The sequence below is a fragment of the Eptatretus burgeri genome, chromosome 9 (genome assembly GCF_056783735.1).
Source record: "Eptatretus burgeri isolate ZD-2024b chromosome 9, Ebu_testis_v1, whole genome shotgun sequence".
Taxonomy (NCBI): Eukaryota; Metazoa; Chordata; class Myxini; order Myxiniformes; family Myxinidae; genus Eptatretus; species Eptatretus burgeri.
The window spans coordinates 95,088,048-95,115,055 of NC_140969.1; the positions used below are offsets into that span (position 1 = coordinate 95,088,048).

Sequence of the window (27,008 nt, forward strand, 5' to 3'; positions counted from 1 at the left end):
CCAGCAGCCGACAACGAGAGTGAAGGGATGGATAGTGCGGAGGGGTACACTTCTCTATCTACCCTAACATTCATTAACCTTAAACTACCCCAGGGTTTTCAACAACCGCCTCTCACTTAATCTATTAAGTGAGATTAATCTATTAAGTGGTTCAACCAACCAAGATTCCCGTCGCCTGTGTTGGTGTCCTCACAAATTTGGGCCTTGCCCTCCAATTTTCCATCGTGCCCTCGAATGGTCTCATGGCTGGGCAGCGCGGCTCACTTGGCAGGAACTACCCTCTGCCGATTCTCCAACTATGGCACCCCCGGGCCCTGCGACTGTCTCCGAGCCTACCAGCTCCCTAAAACCTGGGGAGTGCCCTCCATGGCTACCCATCCCCCTAACTTGTGGTGTTCCTGTGCCCTAAGCAAGGGGTCTCCTACCCCCTGCCTAGGAACCCTGTTTACCCGAAGTGGCGAGGCTTGCTTTTCTCTCTTTTTTATTTTTTTTAAATGCGCACAAGCGCGGCAATTCGCAAACCATGCTCTTTTTTCCGTGACGTAATGGCAGCTGTTCGTGCTTCGCGCACCTCGTCCCTTTTGGACGGTAACATCCGGCAGGGATTCCCCTTCTGCCGGATTCCAACCATGCGTGCCGCCACGACGTCACTACGCATCCCAAGCAAGCTTCGCGTTTCAAGGGGTTCCCCACGCGAGCACACGTGCTCTGCTCATCCATAACCTGTGCCACGGAATCCCCGATGACGTCACTCACACCCTGAAATCGCACGATTTCTTGCGCAAGCCGGGGCACATGTAACGCATCGGGGAAGCCGCTTCACGCGCTCTGCAAACAGAACACGCGGTGCAGGCCACACGGAGCTTTACATACCCGCTTGCCTGGATAACCCATCCGATCCAAATTCACTATTCCAGCCGAGCTTCTGTCCGTCCGCGGGATCGGCTTACATCCACCGTGTGCGTTTCTGGACCGGATTTCACTCGCGCAGGCACGCACGCGACGGCCTCGTGCGAAGCACAGTACGGACCCCGAGCGCACTGCCGTGCGAATCCGGCACGGTCCTCGAAACGGCTATGGCCGGCCCTTGTCCCTCGTCTGGCACCGTCTTCGTCGCAATTCCACACCCACACTTCCACGTGCCTTGACGCTTACACACCTCCCCATGACACTCTCACTCGGATACGCGGTTGCGTGTTCCCGCATACCAACCGCCATTTCCCTATCATACCGCGTCCTCACACATGCGATTTCTCTCACACACGCGGTTTCTCTCACACATAGTGCTTCTTCCATACACGACCTTTCACTCACACACACCATTTCACCCACGCTATTCGCGCGTTTCAACACGCATTTCGCCACACTCGTAAGCACACACACCGGGACAATCGCACTGGGGATTCGCGCTACCACAAGTGCTCCCGGGGCCTCCATACCCCCCAAGCTCCTTGTGTACCCGTTCACAGCACTCGCCCCCCGCCCCAACTTGCAAAGCTCGACCGGACCTACCTGGTCGTGATCCGCTTCAAGGGAGTATAGCGTCTCCCTCCGTTCCTGAAGGAGGCTATCTTTCTGCTCGCACCGGGTCACGGGACATTCCCCAAACCATCCTCATTGTCCCTCGCTAACTCCATGTGTGTGTGTTCGTCTTTAGTTTCTTTTAATTCACCCTCTATCTCCCGTGTCTCTGTTTTTATTTCAGTTTTCTCCTTTATTATCTCCCTCGTCTCTACGTGTCTCTCCCTCCACGTCTCAGTCACCCGGGCTCCCGTTATTATTTCCACAGTCTCCATTTTATTTGTGTCTCCTTTATCAGGGTTTGCCCTAATTGTTGTTTCATCCGACGAGTGATGTCAATCAAGTCCCGCACCACTAACGTTCCCCCCTGTGGTGTCACACATCCCATATTATTGTGTTGTTCCACTTCCTGGCTCCATTATCCTTCCCATTTGAGTCGTTCTTCCTCTCTGAGCCCCCTTAGTTGTTCCTTATCCTTCCGGAGCTTTTCCATCTCCGTGGACTCCAACTTTGCTCTCTCCTCCAGTTGGTTAATTTCAAATTCATATTGTTTTTGTTTTCTACCCCACAGTCTCTCATGTTCTTCATTCTCCAATCTCATCGTTTCTTTCAATTGGCCGATTTACTTTTCCTGTTTCATTCCTTGTTCTTTTTGTTTCTTATTCCACTGTCTCTCTTGTTCCTCATTCTCCAATCTCGTTGTTTCCTTCAATTTATTGATCTCCTTTTCCTGCTTCATTCGTTGTTCTTTCACGACTCTTTCTTGCATCTCATTCTTTAGTCTTGCTTTGGCTTCTAATTGTTCCATCTGCACAGTTTGGTTCTTTCACATTTCATTTTCCGTTCTCTTTCTTGGCTCTCTTAACATCCTCAGCTCGTTTTGTAATTTTGTCTCTTTGTTTTGATGTTCCCAAATCTCAGAAGCCTTTTCCCCTAATTTCTTCCTCATCTCAACACCTCTTTCGTATTCTTCCTTCCTCTTTTCATCCATTAGTTGGTCAATTTCCGTTTCGTGTTCTTTTCGTTTCATATCCGCTTCTTCCCATCATTCCTCTCTTATCTCCTCACCGCTTTTGCATTCTTCCTCCCTCCTTTCGTCCATTTTCTTACCGTATTCCTCTAGTTCTTCCAGGCATTTGTCTTTTCTTTTTATCGTCTGTTCTCGGATTTCTCTTATCTTTTTGCCTTCTCTTACTTCTTCCTTCAGTTGTCTCAATTCCAAATCGTGTTTCCGTTTTTCCCTTTTCAGCTTTGTTTTCCATTCTTCCTCCAGTTCTGCCGGAAGCTTGCCAATGTTCGCCTGCCTCACCCACGTGGTTTGAATCAGTGGTTGGAAACCCCCGCCCTTTGTTATGCTGTTCGTTGTGCTATTAATAGCAACCCGCTCCGTGTTGCGCTGAGGTGCGGCCGCGCCGCTATTTTGCGACTTTGAGTTTGTTTGCCAGCAAAGTTCATGCTCAGGCCGCTCCCACTGACGACAATTCATTGTGGGGTGTAATAAAAAGAACCGTCCCGGACCATGGATCCTACATTAAAACACATTCCTCCCTGCCCCTGCTCGCCTTGAGCTGCCATTTTGCGTATCGGGAATAATAATTTGTATGCTCGTAATTTAATGGGAACGGAGGGTCGCTCTACACACCCTTGATCCGATTCCCGTTAATTTCGTTTGGAGAAGGGATGAATTTGTATCCCACGTCCTGACAACAGGGTTGTGGATTTTCACCCGCCCGGTGTGCGGGCGACTGCCTTTAGTTAAATTGCGGCCGCGCGCGCCCACCGAATGAGCAATCTAGTCACAGCTTTTTGGATCAACGCCGAAACCCAGCTACGGGTGTTGTTAACCACACCATAAATCAGCCAACTCTTCTGTCCGCGCTACAGGGTTGATCGCCGAATTGTCGATGTACCTAATTATTCGCGCAGACAGAAATGCCGGGGATTTACACCTCAATGGAGCCTGCACGAAAACGAGCCGCTTTAAGCAGCTCGTTCCGTTTGCGATTGCCGAGCGGTTTTATATCGCCAAGCCCCGTCGGACCAGATGTACATTTTATCGGCTATTCATCAGCCAGCTATTTATTCCAAACACAATTATGGCATCAATGGTAGGAAAGGACGCAACGAGCAGATGACATTTCAACAATGGGGATATTTATTTCAAATGCACATATGCAGTGAATGGGGGGATGGGGGACAAGACATGAGCAAAACCCTACAGCCGATATCTATTTATTATGTACATGCACTTACAACAATTCTACTTGGTAGACAAGGCGCCACAGACTTTCATGCAAAACCCCAGAAAAGAAAGATAGAACTGGGCTCGTCAGCCTTTAATGTTCCTTGGAGCTGGGATGACCGAAGGAACTCCGCGAGGCCGTGCAGGTTACCTTCGTCGCCCTTTAGGCGACTCGATGGTCTTTTTGTCGGTGACCCCCCGTATGTCTCGGTTGTCCAAGCGGCAGCTGTGGTAACGGTGGCTTGGTTGGTCCAGGCCTAGCAGCGCGGCCTGGTTGATCGGGCCTGGCCGACGACGCTTCAGAGGAACGAACGGGCCTTGCTCTTTACGAGTTGATGCTCTTAAAGAGCCCGCTCACTCCTCAGCGTCACTCGACCGACTCAGGGCTCGATCGCCCGGACCGTTATATAGCTGGCTGGTGACTTCTTTCTGGCTGGCGACCTCTCTCCGGCTGGCGACTTTGCTGCTGACTCCAACTTGACTGCCTTCACCGACCAACTCTGACCAAAAAAGAGCCTCAGCGTCGAAGCACGCCTTTTTATAGCCCCGAGGGGAGGGGTTTTCACTGCCTCACCTTCGACCCTTCACCCCCGGCTGGCTCCGCCCCTTTCGTCGTTTTGATCCGTTTTGCAAGTCATGCGCGGCCGTGTTTGAGATCACCCTACCGCTGCGAGGATGCCATCGTGTTCGCCTGTGGAGATGTTGGTTGTTGGGGATGTTGTTGTTGGTGAAAAGATGGCGGCGCCGTGGAGATGCTGGTGAGGAGATGTCGGCTGTTGTTGAGATGTTGTTGTTTGTGATGGTGTTGTTTGTGGAGATGATGGTGAGAAGTTCATTTGGTTGTGGAAATTGGTGTTGAGGAGATGTTGGTGGTTGTGGAGAAGGTAGTGAGGTGATGTTTAAAATATAGATAGGAAAGAATAACACTACCTCAAAGGTTCACAGCCCAGCACACGAATAAATCCCGTTATACATCGGTGGGGAAATCTAATATGGACACACACTTATCGACATAACTGATCTTCGGGAAACCTAAATGGTGATCTGTGAATTTCCACAACCGTAACAATATATATATATATATATATATATATATATATATATATATATATATATATATATATATATATATATATATATATATATATATGTGTGTGTAATTATTCATTTAAAATTTAAGTTAGGGGTTCGGGTTAAATACTCACTCAAATGTATTTCTTCTAAATCTATGTTCGGGTGATATACTCACTCAAATGTAAAGGCCCTGTCACACCTTGAAGATTTAGCCAGCGTATGCCGACGTATGAAAAATTTGTCTAAAATGCTGGCACACGTCGAATACGTTCTGGGTAAGTTTTGTGTACGTTAAGAGCACGCTGGCATACATTGTGGTACGCCGAGCTCGTCGACAAATTTTAACATGCTTGAAATTTTTCGACGTATGCCAGCATATGACTCACATATTCTGGCCATAAGTTGTAGGCACGTTACGCGATTGTTGACACAAGTCGACACACGTTACTTGTAAGTTACTCACAAGTCAAATCACGTCGAGGTAATGTTGAGCATACCCGAAACTTGTTTGTAACCTATGAGTAACGTGTTGTAGGCACGTTACGCGATCGTTGACACACGTTACTTGTAAGTTACTCATAAGTCGAAACACGTCAAGGTAATGTTTAGCGTCAATGTTCCAGACTCCCTGGTTTTTGTGGGGGGTTTTTTTTCTTCAGTATGACGGTGATGTTGACACTTCGATTTCTAGTGCGGTTATGATTTGAATCGTCGAGCCGCAGCCTTTTAATAGGCTACGCCACGTGATCGTCGGCGATATGCTGCCGCGCTATGCATAAGTTAGCCTATCGTTGGGCATAGGTTATGAACTCCGACAACACGCTCAGCATTCGTTGATATAAGTTATCTATATGTTATCGAAACGTTCTGTGTATGTTACTAATACGTTATGCATACGTCCAACTCGTTATGAATACGTCCAAAACTGGAAAAAAAAACATCAATAGTTCAGCGTATGCCAGCGTTTTACATACATTTTGATACCTTGCCATACGCTGGCTAAAACGTCAAGGTGTGACAGGGCCTTAAGTTAGGATTAAATACTCACTTAAATGTATTTATTTAAAATTTAGGTTATGGTTAAATATTCAAAAGAATACAAATACCTGTGTATGCATTTTGAAAATCGATAAGCCTGAGAGAGAGAGAGAGAGAGAGAGAGACAGACAGACAGACAGACAGACAGACAGACAGACAGACAGACAGACAGACAGACAGACAGACAGACAGTGTGTATGTTTATGTTTGTGTTGTCTGTGTGTGTGTCTGTGTGCCTGTATATATGTGTGTATGTGAGTGTATGCCTCTGTGTTTGTGTGTGTGTGTCTAATTCATTATTATTTAAAAAAATCAATTTCATATTTCAGTGAATGGAAAAATGTTACATTATAATTAATTCATGATTATTTATTTTCAGATATTGGCATGTCTAAAAAAACGTTCATAAAAACCTTAATAATAAAGTTGTCCCATCTTCTTTTTTTTTCTGTCCCTCTATGCCGGCTATGTATTTTTTTTGCATGGGAGTAAGGGGGTAAATGGCGAAATATCAAGCCGAGGGGATAAATGACAGAGGAAGGGTTGAGAATCACTGCTTTAGACCATTTCAACACTTGACCCATTAGACCTTTTCAGACCTTTACACTTTCAGAACTGTGACCTTTACATCTTTACAACTAGACCATTTCAACCTTTCATTTAGTACATCCTTCCATTGATTTGCCACACAAAATAACACCACCAAAAACAAGTCCTGGAGAGGGTCTGTAATCTCTGCTCTTTCTACTTACTCCTTTGCTTTAGTTGTGTCCATGTGTCACGCACTGTGTCTTACTCAACAACAGAGCACCCACTGTCACCACATTGCCTTTTTCCCCTCCGTCACCCCGCTCTTCCACGAGTCATGTCATGTTTGTTGTTTTTTTTCTCAAAATCAACCAAAATTATTTTAGCAATATTCACTTTGGACCAGCCTTATGTATCTTGGCTATATCCAGTTGGAAGGTGAAAATTTTGGAGAGATTCATGAAATTTCATTTATGTAATTAATTAATTCCATAGAAAGAGCTGTCTGTTTGTGCGATTGGTTTAAATCTTGGTTCTTTCTCCACTATCTGATGTGTAATTACCACACTTGTTAACTCTCGCCAACTCACACTTATCAAACATGGTGATTATGCCAAATCCCCCTCTTGACGAGTTGAGGAAGACCTTTGTCCTACAGTGGACAAGAGGTTAACAGGAATGAATTCGTAGAAAGATGTAAAGTGTAAAATTAAATTTGTGATCAGATATTTTGAAATTTTGATTTTTCACTTCAAACAGGTCATCATATTGGATAATATGTGAAAAGGGAACGATCAATTTATCAACAGATTACCTGTTAAAAGATATTGACAAATATATGATCATCAGAAAGTATAAAGTAATGTGTTGGTTTTCTGGAACATTCTAAAAAAGAAAAAAACTTTCCAATAAACGCAACAAAATTCTTTTCATTCAGGGAGTTGTACAAACTTTGTGTTAAGAAAATATGGCTCCGAGGTGACTGCCCAATGGGAATGATTCTGTGATCCGTTTTGTTGAACAATCATCTTAGTTGTGGATAGAATATCCAATGGAGCAAGACAGAATGAGGCTGAGAGTTTCCAGTGGAGCTTAAGTTTCCAAATACAGATGAAATCCTGCTCGGTGAACTTTCCTGCGAGCAATGTGCTTGGAAAAAGTCTGTCATGACGATGGCAACGAAGCCTATCTGGGCTTCTTCCATTCATATTTGAGCCATTGCCCACACATAGCTGCTTTACTCGGAATTTGTGCCACTGTTGGTGATAGTGTGGGGATGGAAGAGTAGCCTCGAGGTATATACACTAACTTCTGATCTGTCTAGCCTGGGTTCAGTTCAACACAGCTAGAACCGTCATCCTGGTGTTTCGCAGGCAGGGCGAGGGATCAAATTTGCACCATCCCTCGGAAAGATGTTGAGCTTGAAGACCTACTGTAGGTGCCAGAAATGACCTTTGGTGGATATCTTGTCGTGTTTTTCGTGAACAGTAGGCAAGTTACCATTGGCACCCTGGAGCCACCTTTCGTGAAATGTGAGGTCTGGCCAGCCAGTTTGTGAAACACTTGGGACAAAAGCATTTCCCAGCTGACCCCACAGAAAGTGGGAAAAATTGGGGCAAATAAAGTATTATTATTATTATTATTAGTAGTAGTAGTAGTAGCAGTAGTATTAGTAGTAGCAGTAGTAATGGTCGTAGTAGTAGCAGTATCAGCATAGTGATCACATAAGCATGCCTTTACCTTTGTGTGATAATCAAATGAGTTAAGGTCTGGTCACATTCTGAAGTGAATGAAAACACATTATGAAGGGTCTGGTGAATTTTTGCTTTGCTCGAGGGTGGTCCGTCAGACAGTGGTCCATTATAAAAAGTGATATTGCATAAATTACTAATTTTTTTACATCACTTTTCCCAAATATGAATAGAATTTCTGCATAAATTTTTGTATAATTGGAATATTTTATCTAAATTATATATTTTATATTTTTACTTCCACCACCGAAGGTGGATGGAGGTTATGTTTTCACCCCTGTCTGTCTGTCTGTTTGTTTGTTTGGTACTTGGAAAAAAATTTTTTTCACAAGTATGTCGATCACTTCCATTTGTTTGTCTGTCCGCTCACCTTAAATCACCTCGAGGTACAATTTTAAACTTCACAAAACTTCACCAAACGGTGGAGTTGGTAGTCCGACAGAATTCTATTGATTTTTGAGGTCAAAAGGACAAAAGGTCATCATAGGCCAAAGGTCAACAACTTTTTCAAATTTCTTAAATTTTCACTTTTCATTTGATTGACTTGAAATTTGAACAGTATTTGCATATCAGTTCACGGAATTCAACCACCGATTATTTTTGATGTCAACATCGGCCAAATTTCTAAAATCCTCAATTTTAATCTGATTAACTTGAAATTTGAAGAGCATTTGCGTGTCAGGTCACTGAATTAAACTACCGATTATTTTTGAGGTCAATATAGGCCAAAAGGTCAACGATAGGTGAAATTTATAAAATCCTCAATTTTCATCGGATTGACTTGAAATTTGAAGATTTTCACATCAGGTCACTGAATTCAACCACCACCTACCTTTGAGGTCAACATCTATCTATAATTCCAGCAATGTGTGTGTGTGTGTGTGTGTGTGTGTGTGTGTGTGTGTGTGTGTGTGTGTGTGTGCGACCGCCGTTAATCGACAACCGCCAGTCCGATCTGATTGAAACTTGCCAGGAATATTGCCGGGGACCCGCGGATGTGCCTTTTCAAGGTTTGATATTAATCGGACGAGCGGTTCCCAAGTTACGGCCATTTTATTGCTTTTTTCAGTGTTGGAAAGGTGTATATATCGCAGCTGAAGTGTCGTTCCACCTCATCATGCCATTTTTTCCCAAAGATATCTTAGAATAATGATAACATATTAATAATAATAATGATAATAATAGCACAATAATTGGCAGTAATAAAAAGAATAAGGTGATACAATCACCAATGTCTGTCAACCAATAACGACCTATATATTGTCTGTCAACCAATAATGACCAATAACGTCTGTCAACCAATGACAGGACACGGTGCTATGACGTCACGAATGACGGCACAATTAATATTTATTTATTTATTTGCTTTTTTTTGCACGATTGACGTCACAATTCTTCTTCTTCGTTTGGTATGACGTCACAATCGACGCTGGGGACCTGAGTATGTGCCTTTTCAAGGTTTGATATCGTTCTTCATCCGTTTCAGCTGTTTCCCAAGTGTTTCCCCAGGTTTGAAAGCTGTTTTTTCCCAAGGTTTGAATTGTTCAAATTATTAATTAATCCCAAGGTTTGAATTTTCCCAAGGGAAACAGCTGTTTCCCAAGGGTTTGAAAGCTGTTTTTTCCCAAGGTTTGAATTAATTGCTGTGCTTGGTAGACATTTGAGAATATATTTACAGAGAGAGGGGTGAGAGAGGAGGGGGGAAGAGGGGGGGGGAGAGAAGAGGGCGAGAGAGGGAAGGGAGAGATGGGGGGTGAGAGAGAGGGGGATCACAATTCAAGAGGGGGGAGAGAGAAGGGGGCGAGAGAGGGGGTGAGAGTGGGGGTGAGAGAGAGAGAGAGGGGGGCGAGAGAGGAGGGGGGGAGATAGGCGGGGTGAGACGAGGGGGGAGAGAGAGGCGGTGTCACAATTCTTATTCTTCGTTTGATATGACGTCTCAATTGACGCTGGGGACCTGAGTATGTTTCCCAGGTGTTTCCCAAGTTATGGCCATTTATGATACGGTTGGTCCGATCTAATTGAAAATTGCCCCAATCCGGTCGTCGTTTACGAGAGCGAAGGAACGAAGCTGCACATACTGGCACGCACCTACGGGCACGCACGTACGGGCCCGCACTAGTAGGCCATAATTTGTAAAATTGCCAATTTTCATCGGATTGACTTGAAATGTGAACGTGATCTTCACATCAGGTCAATGAATTCAACCACCAATTATTTTTAAGATCAAAAGGTCAACATAGGCCTCAATTCTAAAATTGATAGGGCCAAAAACGATATACAATATATATATATATATATATATATATATATATATATATATATATATATATATATATATATATATATATAATGAAATCTCAAAAAGTTGGGGAAGAGTTGGTTTGGTGATGAGAACAAGCAGATTAGATTTTGGTTCAGATACAGCCCATCAGTGGGATACAAAACGTAAACTGTTAATCCTGGCAAAGAAGGTATGTGCTCTACCGAGTTTTCTTGTTTATACTTCTGGAGCAGGCTGCGGACCTAACAATCATCAAACCTCACACATTCCTCTCTTCCCAGTCCATAATCTAACATTTCATTATTAGCTCGCCTGTTCGAAGAACAGAGAGCTAAAGCGATACCCCCGGTGTGAGCGTGAGCGTGAAAATGTTAAAATCTTTGGTGCAAGTTATTTTTTCCTTTCTCATGTTTTTAGCCACCACACTATTTTTTATACATCCGATATATATACATATATATATATATATATATATATATATATATATATATATATATATGTATATATATCGGGGCGTATTATGTGTTGTCTGTCCGTCCGTCTGTCTGTCTGACTGTCCGTCCGTTCCTGTCCGCACTGTAACTCCCAAAGTTTTAAACTTTCACATTTCATATTTGGGACATGCAGTGGGGAGAACAAGTATTTGATACACTGCCGATTTTGCAGGTTTTCCCACTTACAAAGCACGTAGAGGTCTGTAATTTTTATCATAGGTACACTTCAACTGTGAAAGACGGAATCTATAATAAAAATCCTGAAAATCACATTGTATGATTTTTAAATAATTAATTTGCCTTTTATTGCATGAAATAAGTATTTGATCACCTACCAACCAGTAAGAATTCCAGCTTTCACAGACCTGTTAGTTTTGTCTTTAAGAAGCCCTCCCATTCTCCACTCATTTTCTGTATTAACTGTACCTGTTTCAACTCGTTATCTGCACAAAAGACAGCTGTCCACACTCAATCAATCAGACTCCAACCTCTCCACATTGGACAAGACCAGAGAGCTGTCTAAGGACATCAGGGACAAAATTGTAGACTTGCGCAAGGCTGAGATGGGCTACAGGACAATAGGCAAGCAGCTTGGTGAGAAGGCAACAACTGTTGGCGCAATTATTAGAAAATGGAAGAAGTTCAAGATAACAGTCAATCTCCCTCGGTCTGAGGCTCCATGCAAGATCTCACCTCGTGGAGCCTCAATGATCATGAGAAAGGTGAGGGATCAGCCCAGAACTACACGGCAGGACCTGGTCAATGACCTGAAGAGAGCTGGGACCGCATTATCAAAGAAAACCAGAAGTAACTAGAGAACATTGTACTTTACGGTACTTCTACATATCGACGGTCCCCCGTGCCAGTGCGCATGCGCAGCCTGAGTCGGAGCCAGGGATGTTGTGGGCGTTTCAACCTGTTCAATACTTGTTTGATTATTGTCGTTCCACGCTAATAAAGTGGTCGAACAAATTGAACTCTGTTCTTATTTATAATCAAACAACTTGATGCAGTCGAGTAAAGATCGTCGGTGCTGAGGAGGACACGACTGGGTGAAAACGGACCATGAGAACGTCGACAGTGAGTTTGGATTTCTCACCAACAAGCGCGAGGATTACAAAGCGCTGGGTTTTAACCTCCTGAAACACACCCGCGCGGTAACCCTACCCGCTATGGCAGACACGGGGTGCCAGAGCTGCCTGATCGGCATTAAAGTCGTCCAACTAATGGGCCTGAGTACTGAGGACCTCATACCTGTATCCATGACCATGAAGGCCGCAAACAACAAAGGAATTCGTATCCTCGGAGCCGTGGTAGTCAGATTCGCCGGTAACAGTGATGACGCTCGGAGATTGGAGACTCGCCAAATCGCGTACGTGACGGACTCTTCGGACCGCATATTCCTCTCCCGCGCGGCCTGCTTGGACCTGGGAATGATCTCGGACAGATTCCCGACACTCGGAGAGGTGAATCTGACAACCTCGGAATTGTGCGACTGCCCGCGACGCGCGGAGCCGCTGACCAAGCCGACCGCACTCCCCATGCCAGCGACCGAGGCCAACAGAGAGGCACTACAGTCACATTTACTCAGGATGTATGCTCAGAGCACATTCAACACGTGCCCACACCAGCCACTACCGAGAATGACCGGCCCGCCACTACGTCTTATGCTCAGTGAGAACGCGACACCGGTTGCCCATCACACTCCCATCTCCATGGCCATACATTGGCAAGATGAGGTAAAAGCAGGCCTCGACCAGGACGTTCGGCTCGGCGTGTTGGAGGAAGTACCCGTCGGCACGCCGGTGACATGGTGTCACTGCATGGTAATTTGCGCGAAAAAGAATGGCAAGCCGCGACGCACCGTCGACTTTCAGGCCTTGAACAAGCATGCGTTCCGCGAGACCCACCACACCCAATCCCCATTCCACCAGGCGAGACGCGTACCTAACGGGAAGCGCAAGACAGTATTCGACGCATGGAACGGTTACCATAGCATCCGCCTACACGAGGACGACCACCACAAGACGACCTTCATCACTCCATGGGGGCGCTACCGGTACCTATCTGCCCCACAAGGGTATATGGCATCGGGGGACGGTTACTCACGACGATACGATGAGATCGTCGCGGACATTGGTAACAAGACCAAGTGCGTAGATGACACGCTACTATGGTCAGACACGATTGAAGGGAGCTACTTCCAGGTGGTCCAATGGCTGGATATATGCGGCCGGAATGGAATCATCCTCAACCCGGAGAAGTTTGTCTTCAACGCACCCACGGTGGACTTCGCAGGCTTCACCATCACCATGACCGACGTGCGACCGTGCAGCCGCTACCTGGAAGTAATCCACGATTTCCCACAACCGCGTAACATCACCGACGTCAGATCGTGGTTTGGGCTTGTCAACCAGGTGGCATACGCCTTTAGTATGGCCGAACGAATGCAGCCATTCCGGAAGCTCCTGAAAAGTGGAGAACGCTTCCAGTGGTCCATGGAGTTAGAGGACATATTCCGCGAGTTGAAAGAAATCGTACAAGAAATCGAACACGGTGTCCGCATATTTGACAAAACTAAGCCAACATGCATCGCCACGGACTGGTCGAAGGAGGGAATCCGATTCTGGTTGCTTCAAAAGCACTGCCGATGCGTGCCAGTAAGACCATTCTGCTGCACTGATGGATGGAAAATAACCCTGGTCGGCAGCAGATTTACACACGCGGCAGAAGATACGCGCCCATAGAGGGCGAGGCTCTCGCAGTCGCGGACGCCTTGGACAAGGCGCGCTACTTCGTACTGGGCTGCGAGAACCTGGTCGTTGCGGTAGACCACAAACCACTGCTGAAACTCCTTTCCGACAGAGCACTTGACGACATACCCAACCCCCGCCTCAGGAACCTCAAGGAGAAGACCCTGCGTTATCGCTTCCGCATCATACATATCCCGGGCATGAAGAACAAGGCGGCAGATGCCATGTCGTGCAGGCCGGTCGGCACCACGCGACCTCCACTCATGAACCTTCCAGATGACAATGCCACCATAGCGACCCACCTCCAACCAAGCACGCACACCGACGTCCTGTCTCTCCTACGCCAAACTGAGCCGGAGTATGACGACGACGTCGAGGAGGACAACCTGGCATGGTGCGCCGCGGGCCTCGAATCATTGCGATCAGTAACATGGGATCGCGTCAGGGAAGCCACCAGCAGCGATGGCGATATGCACATATTGGAGGGAATGACAATGAACGGCATCCCCGACTCAAAAATCGAGATGCCAGAGACAATTCGCGACTATCACCAGTACCGCGAGAACATTACATCGACAGATGGAGTGATCCTATACAAGGACCGAGTAGTCATACCACCCTCACTCCGCGGCGATGTGCTGAGCGCCCTACACGCTGCCCACCAGGGCGTATCAATGATGACCGCCCGCGCAGAATCCTCTGTATTCTGGCCAGGCATGTCGGCCGACATCAGCGCCACTCGGAAAAACTGCGAACACTACCACCGGATGGCACCATCACAGCCTGGAGCGCCACCAACTCCACCTATCCCGGTCGTTTACCCCTTTCGGGCAGTATGCTCGGACTTCTTTGTAGACAGGGGTGCACACTACCTTGTGACGGTGGACAGATACTCGAACTGGCCGATCATCTCAAAGTCGACGGGTGGCGCCGCCGGACTCATAAACCACTTACGTCGCGCCTTCGTGACGTACGGGACACCAGAAGAGCTCGCATCGGATGGGGGACCGGAGTTCACCTCCACCGAGACCAGGTCATTCCTGCAAAGATGGGGCGTACACCACCGCTTGTCATTGGCGGCCTTCCCTCACAGCAACTGTCGCGCGGAGATTGGAGTTAAGACAATGAAACGACTTATCACAGACAACACCAGCCCGCAGGGAGAACTTGACACTGACGCTGTGCAGAGAGCGATACTACAATATCGTAACACGCCTGACCCTGACACGAAGATCTCCCCGGCAATGTGTGTCTTTGGCCGCCCAATACGCGATTTCATCCCAATTATCCCCGGGAAGTACAGACCGCACGACACTTGGCATGAGACCCTGAAAGCGAGGGAGGAGGCCCTCCGCAAACGTCATATCCGCACAGCCGACACCTGGGCAGAACACACCAAACGCCTTCCGCCACTTGCTGTAGGGGACCAAGTCCGCGTACAGAACCAGACAGGATTCCACCCAAAAAAATGGGACAAGACAGACAGTATCGTGGAGGTATGCCAACACGACCAATACGTGATCAAGATCGACGGCTCGGGCAGAGTCACACTTCGGAACAGGAAATTCCTGCGCAAGTTTAGCCCAGTTCGCAATGACCAGCTGCCACCCCGGTCTATCTATGATGATCTAGCAACCCGCATCACTGTACCTGCACCCGTTGTAACACCGCAACTGCCTGACCTCGACAGCGAACCCGTGACATCTGCGACGCCAACGGGGCCCACGCCGGCACTGACGTCAGTATGCACACCCCGGCGCAAGACGACACCCGTTTCAGACACGCCAGCAGCACCAGGATGAGGCACACTGAGGCGCGCGATCCTTCAGACGCCACCATCGGCCCCTGAAACCCCGAGAGCCCCATCCCCACTGGGGCCCGATGTGACACCACCAGCACCAGCAATAGGTCAACGCCGATCCACCAGAGCGACCAGCGTGCCTGCCTGGCACAAGGACTACTCCATGGAATAGTCACACGATGGGCGATATCAACTTTTGTTCATTCATTAAACTTAATATTTTCTCAGCCTTTATCTATTAACATAATAAAGACTCGGAGGGAGATAGAGAACATTGTACTTTACGGTAATTCCACATATCGACGGTCCCCTGTGCCAGTGCGCATGCGCAGCCTGACCCGGAGCCAGGGATGTTGTGGGTGTTTCAACCTGTTCAATACTTGTTTGATTATTGTCGTTCCACGCTAATAAAGTGGTCGAACAAATTGAACTCTGTTCTTATTTAGTAACACACTACGCCGTCATGGATTAAAATCCTGCAGCGCACGCAAGGTCCCTCTGCTCAAGCCAGTGCATGTCCAGGCACATCTGAAGTTTGCCAATGACCATCTGGATGATCCAGAGGAGGAATGGGAGAAGGTCATGTTGTCTGATGAGACCAAAATAGAGCTTTTTTGGTTTAAACTCCACTCGCCGTGTTTGGAGGAAGAAGAAGGATGAGTACAACCCCAAGAACACCATCCCAACCGTGAAGCATGGTGGTGGAAACTTCATTCTTTGGGGATGCTTTTCTGCAAAGGGGACAGGACGCCTGCATTGTATTGAGGGGAGGATGGATGGGGCCATGTATCGCGAGATCTTGGCCAACAACCTCTTTCCCTCAACAAGAGCATTGAAGATGGGGCATGGCTGGGTCTTCCAGCATGACAATGACCCGAAACACACATCCATGGCAACTCAGGAGTGGCTCCGTAAGAAGCATCTCAAGGTCCTGGAGTGGCCAACCCAATAGAAACTCTTTGGAGGAGCTGAAAGTCTGTGTTGCCCAGCGACAGCCCTGAAACCTGAAGGATCTGGAGAAGATCTGCATGGAGGAGTGGGCCAAAATCCCTGCTGCAGTCTGTGCAAACCTGGTTAGGAAATACAGGAAACGTCTGATCTCTGTAATTGCAAACAAAGGTTTCTGTCCCAAATATTAAGTTCTGTTTTTCTGATGTATCAAATACTTATTTCATGCAATAAAATGCAAATTAATTATTTAAAAATCATACAATGTGATTTTCAAGATTTTTGTTTTCGATTCTGTCTTTCACAGTTGAAGTGTACCTATGATAAAAATTACAGACCTCTACATGCTTTGCAAGTGGGAAAACCTGCAAAATCGGCAGTGAATCAAATACTTGTTCTCCCCACTGTAGGTACAGATTGTGGAGACGGTGTGTGGCGACATACGCTTGTCATCTAAAGTGGTTGCCATGGCAACCATGATGCTGTTTTCCATCCGCCACTTTCCGCACTCTAACTCCCAAAGTTTTCAACTTTCACATTTCATATTTAGTGCATAGGTACAGACTGTGAAGACGGTGTGTCGTGACTTACGGTCGTCATCTAAAGTGGTTGCCATGGCAACCAGGATGCTGTTTTCCATCTGTTCTTCTCCGCACTCTGGTCCAACACACTGGTCCAATGTGGTCCAACACGTGGAACATGTCTTTCAATCCAGACAAATCTCACACTCTCACTATGTCTCTTCGAAAGGACCGTTTACAAAACCCCCCCATCCACTTTCTCAACAATCCTCTGAAAGAAGTCTTTTCTTTCAAGCTTCTAGGTCTCACTATCTGCCATGACCTTTCCTGGGAAAGTCACATTTCCAACCTTGCCTCAAAAGCCAGTCGCCGACTGGGAATCCTCCATCGTGCTAAGTCCTTCCTCGGCCCTCTTGAGCTCCTGACCACTTACAAAGCTTTTGTCCGTAGCCTGATGGAGTACTGCTCTCCCCTCTGGGCTGGTGCTCCTGCCTCCCACCTTTCTCGACTTCACGCTGTCGAAACCAGGGCTTTTAAGATCATCGGCATCTCCCGCAATGAAGCTGAGTCTTTGGGCCTCTCACTCAATCACCGCAGGTTGGTCGGTGGTCTTTCTGTCTTCTACCGACTCCTCTCCAGCCTCGCCCCCCCCTGCTCTCTCTGCGATTTGTCCCCACCACATTTCCACAGGGCGCTCAAGGTCCGCCAACAACCCCCTTCTGTTAAAACTACCAAAATCACGAATCACTGCTCATCTTCACTCTTTCATTCCTCTTTTTTCCTGCCTTTGGAATAAACTTCCTCACTCTATTCTTTCCCATTCTTCCCTCCAGGCTTTCAAAACAGCTGTTCACCACCACCTCTTATCTTCCCCCATCCAAATCCTCGATCTTTTCTACCCCCGATAATCCACCCAAGCCCACTTCCTTCATTTCTCCTGCTTTCCTTCCTGAAAGTCCCTGAAATGTCCATCTTCTCTTCGCCATGTTCCCCGTCCCATCCCCATCCCTCTCCCTTCCACAGTTCACCTAATGTGTCTGTTCCCCACTGTTTTGTCCCTTCCACTCCCGCCCCTCTTGTCTCATGCCTCCTTGCTGTGAGTTGTGTGTTTGCTCTCATACGAGCCTCGACCAAGGTATACAAAAAAAAAAAAAAAACCTCTAACTCCCAAAGTTTTCAATTTTCACGTTTCATATTTGGTACATCGGCACAGACTGTGGAGACGGTGTGTCGTGTCATATGTTCGTCATCTAAAGTTGTTGCCATGGCAACCAGGATGCTGTTTTCCATCCGTTCCTGTCCGCACTGTAACTCCCAAAGTTTTCAACTTTCATGTTTCATATTTGGTGCATAGGTACAAACTGTGGAGACAGTGTGTCGCGACATATGTTCGTCATCTAAAGTGGTTGCCATGGCAACCAGGATGCTGTTTTCCATCTGTTCCTCTCCGCACTCTAACTCCCAAATTTTTCAACTTTCATGTTTCATATTTGGTACATAGGTACAGACTGTGGAGATGGTGTGTCGTGACATACGCTCGTCATCTAAAGTGGTTGCCATGGCAACCAGGATGCTGTTTTACATCCGTTCCTGTCCACACTCTAACTCCAAAAGTTTTCAACTTTCACGTTTCATCTTTGGTACATCGGCACAGACTGTGGAGACGGTTTGTCGCGACGTACATCAGTCATCTAAAGTGGTTGCCATGGCAACCAGTATGCTGTTTTCCATGTAGTAGCACAATTCTGTATATACCTTCTTGTTCGGGCGTATATTGTGCTCACTTGCGCTCTTGTTACTGATTACAATATACAAATATACAAATACAAATATTGCTTAAAAATTATTTGGATCAGACTTCACTGCAATGCTTTATAAAAAAATATTAATTAATTATTAGACGAGTCTTTTTATAACGATAAATGTATAAACAGGCGAGCATTGGGTGGCTTTGGCACCAACTCTGGTTTTTTTCTGGCACCAACTCTGGTTTTTTTCCTCTTCAATAAATGGGATTAAATGGATTACTGAAGAAAGAACAAAAAAAATGCAAAGCAATGTCAGAATTTGAAAAATTTAATTGGTGATTGCTGTGGAAGCATTCGACTGAAGAAGAATAATAAATGAATCTATCTTGGTGTCCTCCAAATTTAAGACAAAAAAAATTAACAAGGCCTTTTGCAAGAGCATTGAATATTATGTCTTGCTGATGAAGACATCAAATTGGCAGTAATTCTGTCCAATCATTGCTAATTAATTTGATTCCTATACTGTTTACACAGCTCCTGAGTGTATCATGGCTCGTCGAGAAACCTTGCTCGTCTAGAACCAAGATGATCCACTTTTAGTATAATGAAAATGTATAGATTATAGTACACAGATACACCCTCAGGAATGGGCTCAGCTAACTTGGGTGGAAGCCACATTCAAGATATAAATCAACTTAAATTAGACATTGCAAAAATGGCACATGCTATAAAATCCCACACTGTCTGAAATGGTTTGAAAACGCATTGTCTCTCAGATTCAGAACACTCGACGAAAACACGGTGTCACTCTGACACAGAATACTTGACTGTGGGTGACAGTAACTTAGAATTTGTTCATGGTGCTGGTGATAGCTCACCTCCTCATCAGAAAAGACACGAGATCTTTAACGTTCACCACCTAATGCCGGCAGACGGGACATCCAGTTTAACGTCCATCTCAGCCGAAGGGATATATCAAGGACACTATGGTTCGTATGAGGTATGTCTTGAATTGAATGAATAAATAAGCCTCCCCTATACTCTACAGCATAGGGGAAGGCTTATTTTTCTTTTGTAGGATTTGCTTCAGCAATTGGTGCCCCAATTTTTAAAGGTACCACAGAGTTTATTTGACCCCTTGGAGTACTAAACAACCATTTAGAATGTTTTTTTTTTCTTCCTGCACTCTCAACACTCCAATTTCCAAACTTTACGTATCAATTTCCGAGCTGTATCTTGAAGCCGGCTGGGACTTTCAGAATGAAATTTTACATCAACAACGCAAGTATAAAGTATACAGGGTTGACCTAATTTTTTGACCTTGACCTAATTTAATGTCTTTTGTTTTGTATACATTATTGAGGTTCGTACAATTGTGAACACAGAACATATAACAAAGGGAGCAGGAGCAAGAGGGGTGGTAGAGGGAAGCACAAAAGGTCATGACCAAATTATAGACATTTAAACATTTTTCACCACAACCGAGGAAGGTTTATCCAATCACATCGAAATTGCCCTTTCAAGATAGCTTAGAGCAAAGCCGCATTTATGGTTAACTTACGTCTCACCCCTCCGAGTTAAAGTTCAAATTGGCGGTCTGAAAAAAACAACACGTCTTTTTTGTCATCGCTCAATTTTGCCAACATGGAATCTCAAAGACCACTTGCTTTTTTCCAAAATGTTTTTGCTTCATGATAGCGTACCTGAACTGATGTTGTGCACCTGATATTTGATTCGTGTCCTTGACCTACTTAGTCGGATTGTGACCTCATTAACAAAAAACACATTTTTGATCCTAACTTTAATAATTTTCCTCCAATTTTCATGATGTGTGTTTTATGGATAGATTGGAGATGTGGACACATTTTCTAATTTACACTCTGTCCCTAAATGTTGAAGGTCAAGGGCATGTGGTGGTTCAAAAAAATATTTGGCCATCATTATATCAAGGGTAAATTGTGGGCAGTCACCAAGGGTACGCTTCGGGGAAGGCTTACCCTTTGCAATCGTTTTGTGATCACAGATATCGAGTTTGACGTTGATGTCCTGCTCAGAAGGCTTGGAATGGAGATCAATTAAATAAATGATCCATGATTATTCACATAAGTATTGTCAAGTTCTGGAATGGTCATCAAGCTGATTCCCTTCAAGGCAATCATGCATCGCAGCGATACAACATGTACTGATTATCCAAGCAATCACCGTGCATCCACAAAATTGTAATTAATTATTTCAAACCCTAATTAGCCCACGCTCATGAAGCGAAAAGTGTGGTTAAGCAATTGGTCACGGACGTAAGTAGAACATAGGTACGTGTCTGCATTTTGATTTTCCATTTTCTCTACAACCGCAAGTCGGACTGACACGAAATTTTCACCATAGTTGCGACGACTCATGTAGAATGTTATAATGATAATTATGACGTCATAGGTCACGTGGTGTGATGGGCATTTTTTTAACATTCAAAAATCTTCTTCGAAACAGCTGGACAGATCGAGGGGAAACTTCACACACATGTTCCCCAAGCCTTGGTTATACCAAGGTGTTCACGAATAATATTGATAGGTCACATGGCTTAAAATATTTTAAAAATTCACTCTCTCTTGAACTGCTGCATCAATCAAGGTGAAACTTCAAAATTATGATCGAGTAGTGATGTGGGAATATATGTTTTAAATTTCCACCTGATCAGACGCATGACGGTAGAAAGGTAGAAGACAGTAGAGGAGACGGTAGAAGACAGAAATACCACCAACCTGCCTGCGGTGAGAGAGTGAGAGGCCCAAACACTCAGCCTCACTGCAGGAGATAACAATATTCCTAAATGCTTTGTTTTCCACAGCGTGAAGCCGAGAAAGGTGAGAGGCAGGAGCACCAGCCCAGAGGGGAGAGCAGTACTCCATCAGGCTGCAGACAGGAGCTCAGGTGGGCTGAAGGATTTTGCACGACGGAGGATTTCCAGTCGGCGACTGGCTTTGGAGGCCAGGTTGGAAATGTGGCTTTCCCAGGAAAGATCATGGCAGATAGTGAGACCCAGCAGCTTGAATGAAAGGACTTCTTCCAGAGGATTGTTGAGAAAGTACATGGGGGGGGGGGGGGGTTCCAAACGGTCCTTTCGGAGAGACATAGTGAGACTTTTGATTTATTTTTTTCTGTATATGTCTCACTTGGCTGTACCTGGATGGGTTTGTGTGTGGAGGAGTAGCAGATGAAACCGAAATCCTATCCAGGTTCGTCCTGATTACTTCATCTTTGCGTTTGCTTGTTGTAATTGCTTCAGCCTTTATTGTACTCGGCTGGTGAAAAATTTGAAGAATAAGAAGAATATGAAGAAGACGTACAATATGGCGTTTCAGCGATTTCCCAATTTATACTTTAGCGATCTATTGTGGCGTCTTTATCAGCCTTGGTAGTTATGAAAACACTCGACAATGAGAATAAAAGTTACTTTGTAAAGGCTTATGAATGTACTCTGTAGCGGACTTTTCAAAGTATAATTTGTACACATTTACCTTCGAAGTGTAGATCGATGCACTTACAAATTTGTTGCAGAAGAGTTGGCTCGCACCAAGTCCTTTTTTAAGGCTGCGCAGGGTCACTATTCCATGAATACCATTGAGTTTATATTGTAGTCTCGTTGAGACAAACAGTCTTTCAGAGGAATTTTTCTGGAATAATAGGAAAATCGTTTTTATTTTAAAACAGAAAACCTTCGTTTACTTATTCACTCATGTATTTATGTTTTGTTGTTTGATTATTCGCATTATAAGTTTTATACTCTAATGTATTCGTCATTAATTGCCAAAAAGAGACTAAATTGACAAAGTTGAGAATATTGAGACATTCAAGATGAGATATGCCAAAAAAGCATCATGAGACGTATAGATTCAGATTTTGTTTTTTTCTTACTATTTATATATACTTACAGCTTGAGAAAAAATATTTAAAACGTCGTTTTTTGGACCATTGTGAGTATTGTCCATCAATATGAGAACTTTCTGAAAGTACTTCATTTTCCATTTTGAACAAAGGTTGGGCAAAAAAAAATCAGTCAGGAAAATCAGAAAACGATTCATATTTGTTAATGAACAACATTTACCTTGATACCATAAAATATGTTACCTGATGACAAGCTTGCTAAAACTAAGAAGTAAAACAAAAAGGATATTTACCTGTGGTTTTCCAGGCACCAGATTCAGAATTTGAAGTGCACGGCATCAAGACTTTGGGCACTGGCAAGGAGGGCAGCAAGAAATTCCCTTTTTTGTCTTTCACGGGTTTGTGAGTGCCTGTGTGCGTGGATGATGAGACATGGGTGTCCTTGTGAGTACGTGGACGTCCCAGTTTTGCATGTATGTATAATTTGGTCGAGCTTTCTATTGGCACTGTTGCAAGAATTCTGAACTTTTGAAATTGACTTTGGAAGAAAACATTTTTTTTTTCCTGCAAGAGCAATGTTAATAGCTCATCACAGCCCTTGTGCTTTATGAGCCAATTCATTGGTATCTGTCTACTTTATGGTCTTCCTCTGCTTGAATAATATAGGTGTATAAAGATCTTGATTCTCTGTGTTATTGGTTTCCTAAGTTTTCTGCATTCCCTGGAATTCATGGTGCCATCCATTTTTACTTAAGGACTAAGTTAAAGGACCTTTCGTGCATAAACTTTGAATCAACCATTTTATCTTGTCGATGAGTACTTTTAATCTCAAACAAAGCTACCGAAGACCATGCTCAGGGTTTGAACTACAGTGAGTTGTGGTGATTGCAAATCACAATTTAGACCAAACAAATCAATAAATAGAGGTGAATGATTTTAAAATCCCCCAGCTAGAAATGTCCCCTAGAAAGCTGTAAATGTATAAAAGCAATGCTTGTAGGCCAAATGTATATAAAGGTATATTTAATAGCATAAATTGTTTGGTGTTAGCTTAGTGGTTAAGGTGGCTGGCTTGGAACTTAAGGGTCCTGGGTTCAAGCCTGTCAGCTGTTGAATTAACACCAGGTGGGGTTGATTCGGCTTGTCATCCTTTTGAGGTTGATGAAATGCATACCAGTGTACTGGGGTAACAACCATTTGGGGTAACCTGCATTGCAGTGGAAACACATCCAGGATTGGACTCCTTGCCAAATTCTGAAAGACAGCGTCCTGATCCAAGTCTTCAAGACAGCATCCTGATCCAGGTCTTCAAGACAGCTTTTGGACGTATCATTTTCCCATCGCAGACAGGTCGGTGGATTCTCAATCTCTACCGGCGATCCTTTCTGGTCTGGTCTTGTACTCTGCTCTTTCTATGCTTCCTCCGCTTCCCCCCCTCCACTCGAGGTCTCTGCTGGGCACCTGTGGGCAAACTTTTTTTTTCCCCTTTTTTTTTCCTCTTTTTCCCACCTGTGGAACCAACTACCATATTCTCTCCAATCTTATTCTTCCCTCCAAGTCTTCAAGACAGATGTTCACCACCATCACAGATTAACCCCCCCCCACCCCAATCAAAAAACATGATAATTTGTACCCCAGTTAACCCCCCCCTCCCCATATCCTCCCAAATTTCTACTTTTTTCCAAACTGAGAGTTTGTTTCTGTGTCCATCTTGTCCACCCGATGTGTCCTCCCCACACCCATTGCTTGTCCACATCTTCCCCCTATTTTGTCCTTCAACCCCACTGTTGGTGTTTACCTCTCTCTCTCTGCTGTACCTTTTGTTCTGTTGTCTCCTGCTCTGTTCAGTGTTCTAGCTCTTCCATGAGCCTTGCCTCTGTATATATAAAATAATAAACTGCATTGGTAGCCCAATGTGCATTTATGGTGTGAAAGGAATGGTATTATTAAGAGAATGAAACATCCGTATAAGATTTTTACCTCTGGAAGATCATCTTATTAATGTTTGGAGCTATTGTAAGCATACTGCATTTGCAAGTGTATTATGGACCATCTAATTATAACCGGTACAAATATTGGACAAATTTTAACTTCTCTCCACCCCCCCCCACCTCATACCTCTTTCAGATTCCCACTTTACCTCCCAGAGTTTACTCTTATCTCCACACCGTTCTTCATTGCGTTTTCTCCCCAACTCCACCAACATTCCCCAAATCTCCTTTCTCTCTTATATTGTGTTGTTGTCCCCCATCAATCCATGCCCCACATCCCAGGTTATTTTAAGGTTCTCTTTGTGTTTTTCAAAAAATGATTCATTGAGTGTCTGACTTTATTACCCAAGCACGTTCTTTTGTTATCCTAACTTGTATTGATATGGTCAAATGTGCTTTATAAAAGATGGACTGGACATTGCAGATAGCATCAGGTTCCATCATCTGAATTGTAAATTTTATTTTCTGAAATGAATATCTTTGTCGGGCCACTTGACATTGTAAATGGTGTTTTCATTATATGTGTTGTAAAATCAATTAAAATGCATCCAAAATGCATCAGCAATGTGATGATGGCAGAAATTCCAGGGGAAGAGGAGTATGACACCTATGGTGACTTCAGGCATTCCTTACCCCACCCTCGCATTCAGTTTATTGCCCGACATGTTCACCATGCAGTGGTGATCGAATCTTCAACCCGAGAGGCAAGAACGTCTCCTTATGTTCTGATGTTCCAGAAACTATAAAAAGGCTGGAGTGTAACCAGCAATGAGACCGGAAGAGACAGTTGCCCGTGCTGCACATTTTGATCTGTAAGTTTTCCAGCAGTGTCCATTGTGTTAAGCCCGGTTTTGGTTTGTGGTGAACAGCTCCTTGGCACTCCTACTACTTCACTGCCACCCCTACCTGAGGTGCTTAACTCATCCTCCCTCTCCTGCACCAGATTATTTGTGTGGATGAATGAATTAATTCTTTTTTTTTGGTTTGCAGAATTAAGTGGGGATTTGCACATTCTCTTCAATCTCATTCTTCCCCCCAGATCTTCAAGACAGCTGTTCACCACAATCTCAGATTATCACCAATCCAAAAATATGATCTTTTCTACCCTCGTTAACCCGAGCCCAAATCCCCCTCCTTCCAATTTTCCAGTTTCACCTCCTTGGAGTTTCCTTCTGTATCCAGCTTGTCCATCCCATGCATGCGAGTATTGCATCCTGTGTTTGTCTGTTACGTCCTGATCCATTCAGCGTGCTAGCTCTTCCACGGCTCGTGGAAAAAGTTTCAAGATTTGAAAAAAACTTACCTTCTTCCTAACTGGTACATGTAAACCACGTTGGCCTGAAATACAGTCAAGTCTCCTGCCACATCAACATGCCATTGACAGACCAGATTTATTTAACAGGATATTCCAACTGAATCTTATGGCCTTATTATGATTAATCAAAAGTGGAAAGTTATTCAGCCCATTACTTTACATACTCCACACCATCGAGTTTCAAAAAGGGGGCTTTCCACTTGCAAAGTTGGCATTGAAAGTAAATACAAGAGAGATGGCAGTTGCAGAGATCCCATCTGAAGACAAGGCAGAGGGATGACTTAGACAGTTGGTGTTGCAACACTTGGTGCACAGTGCTTGTGGAATTCAAAATCCCAAATGTCCATGCATGGATTCAGTGACCGAGTGCTTTGAAGTATTCTCAGAGTCAGCAAATGAAGCGGAATTTCAAGACTTGCAAGGGTATATGAACAAACACAACAAGAGACCCTGCAGGGAAGAGTTCTGAGTAGGATTATAACGAATCAATGGATTGAACCTTATAATGCGGCTTTCTTGATACTTTTCGAATGCCACTTCAATTTAGAAATTAACAACCCAGATGGCTTCGGCAGGGTATACCCGAGTATTTTAATGACCAAGGATTTTCTTTTGTCATGCTGTGTTGCTTGCATTTATTGAGTCAGGAGGGCTCTGTTTTGGTTTATTATTACACCAGACAGCAATCCCACCTCTTCGTTGATGGGCAGTAAGGCAGACGGGTATTATTGCTTACAGGTCATGTGCTCAGAGTTTATATATATATATATATATATATATATATATATATATATATATATATATATATATATATATATATATATATATATATATATATATATATATATATACATACATACATACATACATGTATCTCCATATTGTTGTAGATTTCCGCCCACCGGCGTGCAAACAACCACGTCTAACCAATAGCGGTCGCTTCGCCCACCGAACGGACAATCCAGTCGTGACTTTCTGGAACAACGCCAGAAACCAGTCATGGGTGGGTTTTTAATCCCACCACGGCCCAGTCCATATTCTACCCGCACGAAATAGGGTCAATCGCCAAATATCGATATACCAAAGTACCCGCGCGGGTAACCTACCGAGGAACCGTACCTCG

General features: G+C 44.6%; 1 protein-coding gene and 1 long non-coding RNA gene across 2 annotated transcripts in view; one reads left to right on the forward strand and one right to left on the reverse strand.

Moving 5' to 3' along the window:
• Positions 1–23,401, reverse strand: part of LOC147020669 (lumican-like) — a 37,830-nt gene extending 14,429 nt beyond the window's left edge. Inside the window, exon 1 of the mRNA XM_085896200.1 lies at positions 22,873–23,401. Within this exon, the coding sequence (XP_085752326.1) occupies positions 22,873–23,200 (328 nt within the window). The 5' untranslated portion in view covers positions 23,201–23,401. The remainder of the gene's footprint in view (positions 1–22,872) is intronic.
• LOC147020671 (uncharacterized) overlaps positions 22,885–27,008 on the forward strand; it is a 105,328-nt gene continuing 101,204 nt past the window's right edge. Inside the window, exons 1-2 of the long non-coding RNA XR_015061921.1 lie at positions 22,885–22,981; positions 23,798–23,929. This is a non-coding gene — a long non-coding RNA (uncharacterized LOC147020671). The remainder of the gene's footprint in view (positions 22,982–23,797; positions 23,930–27,008) is intronic.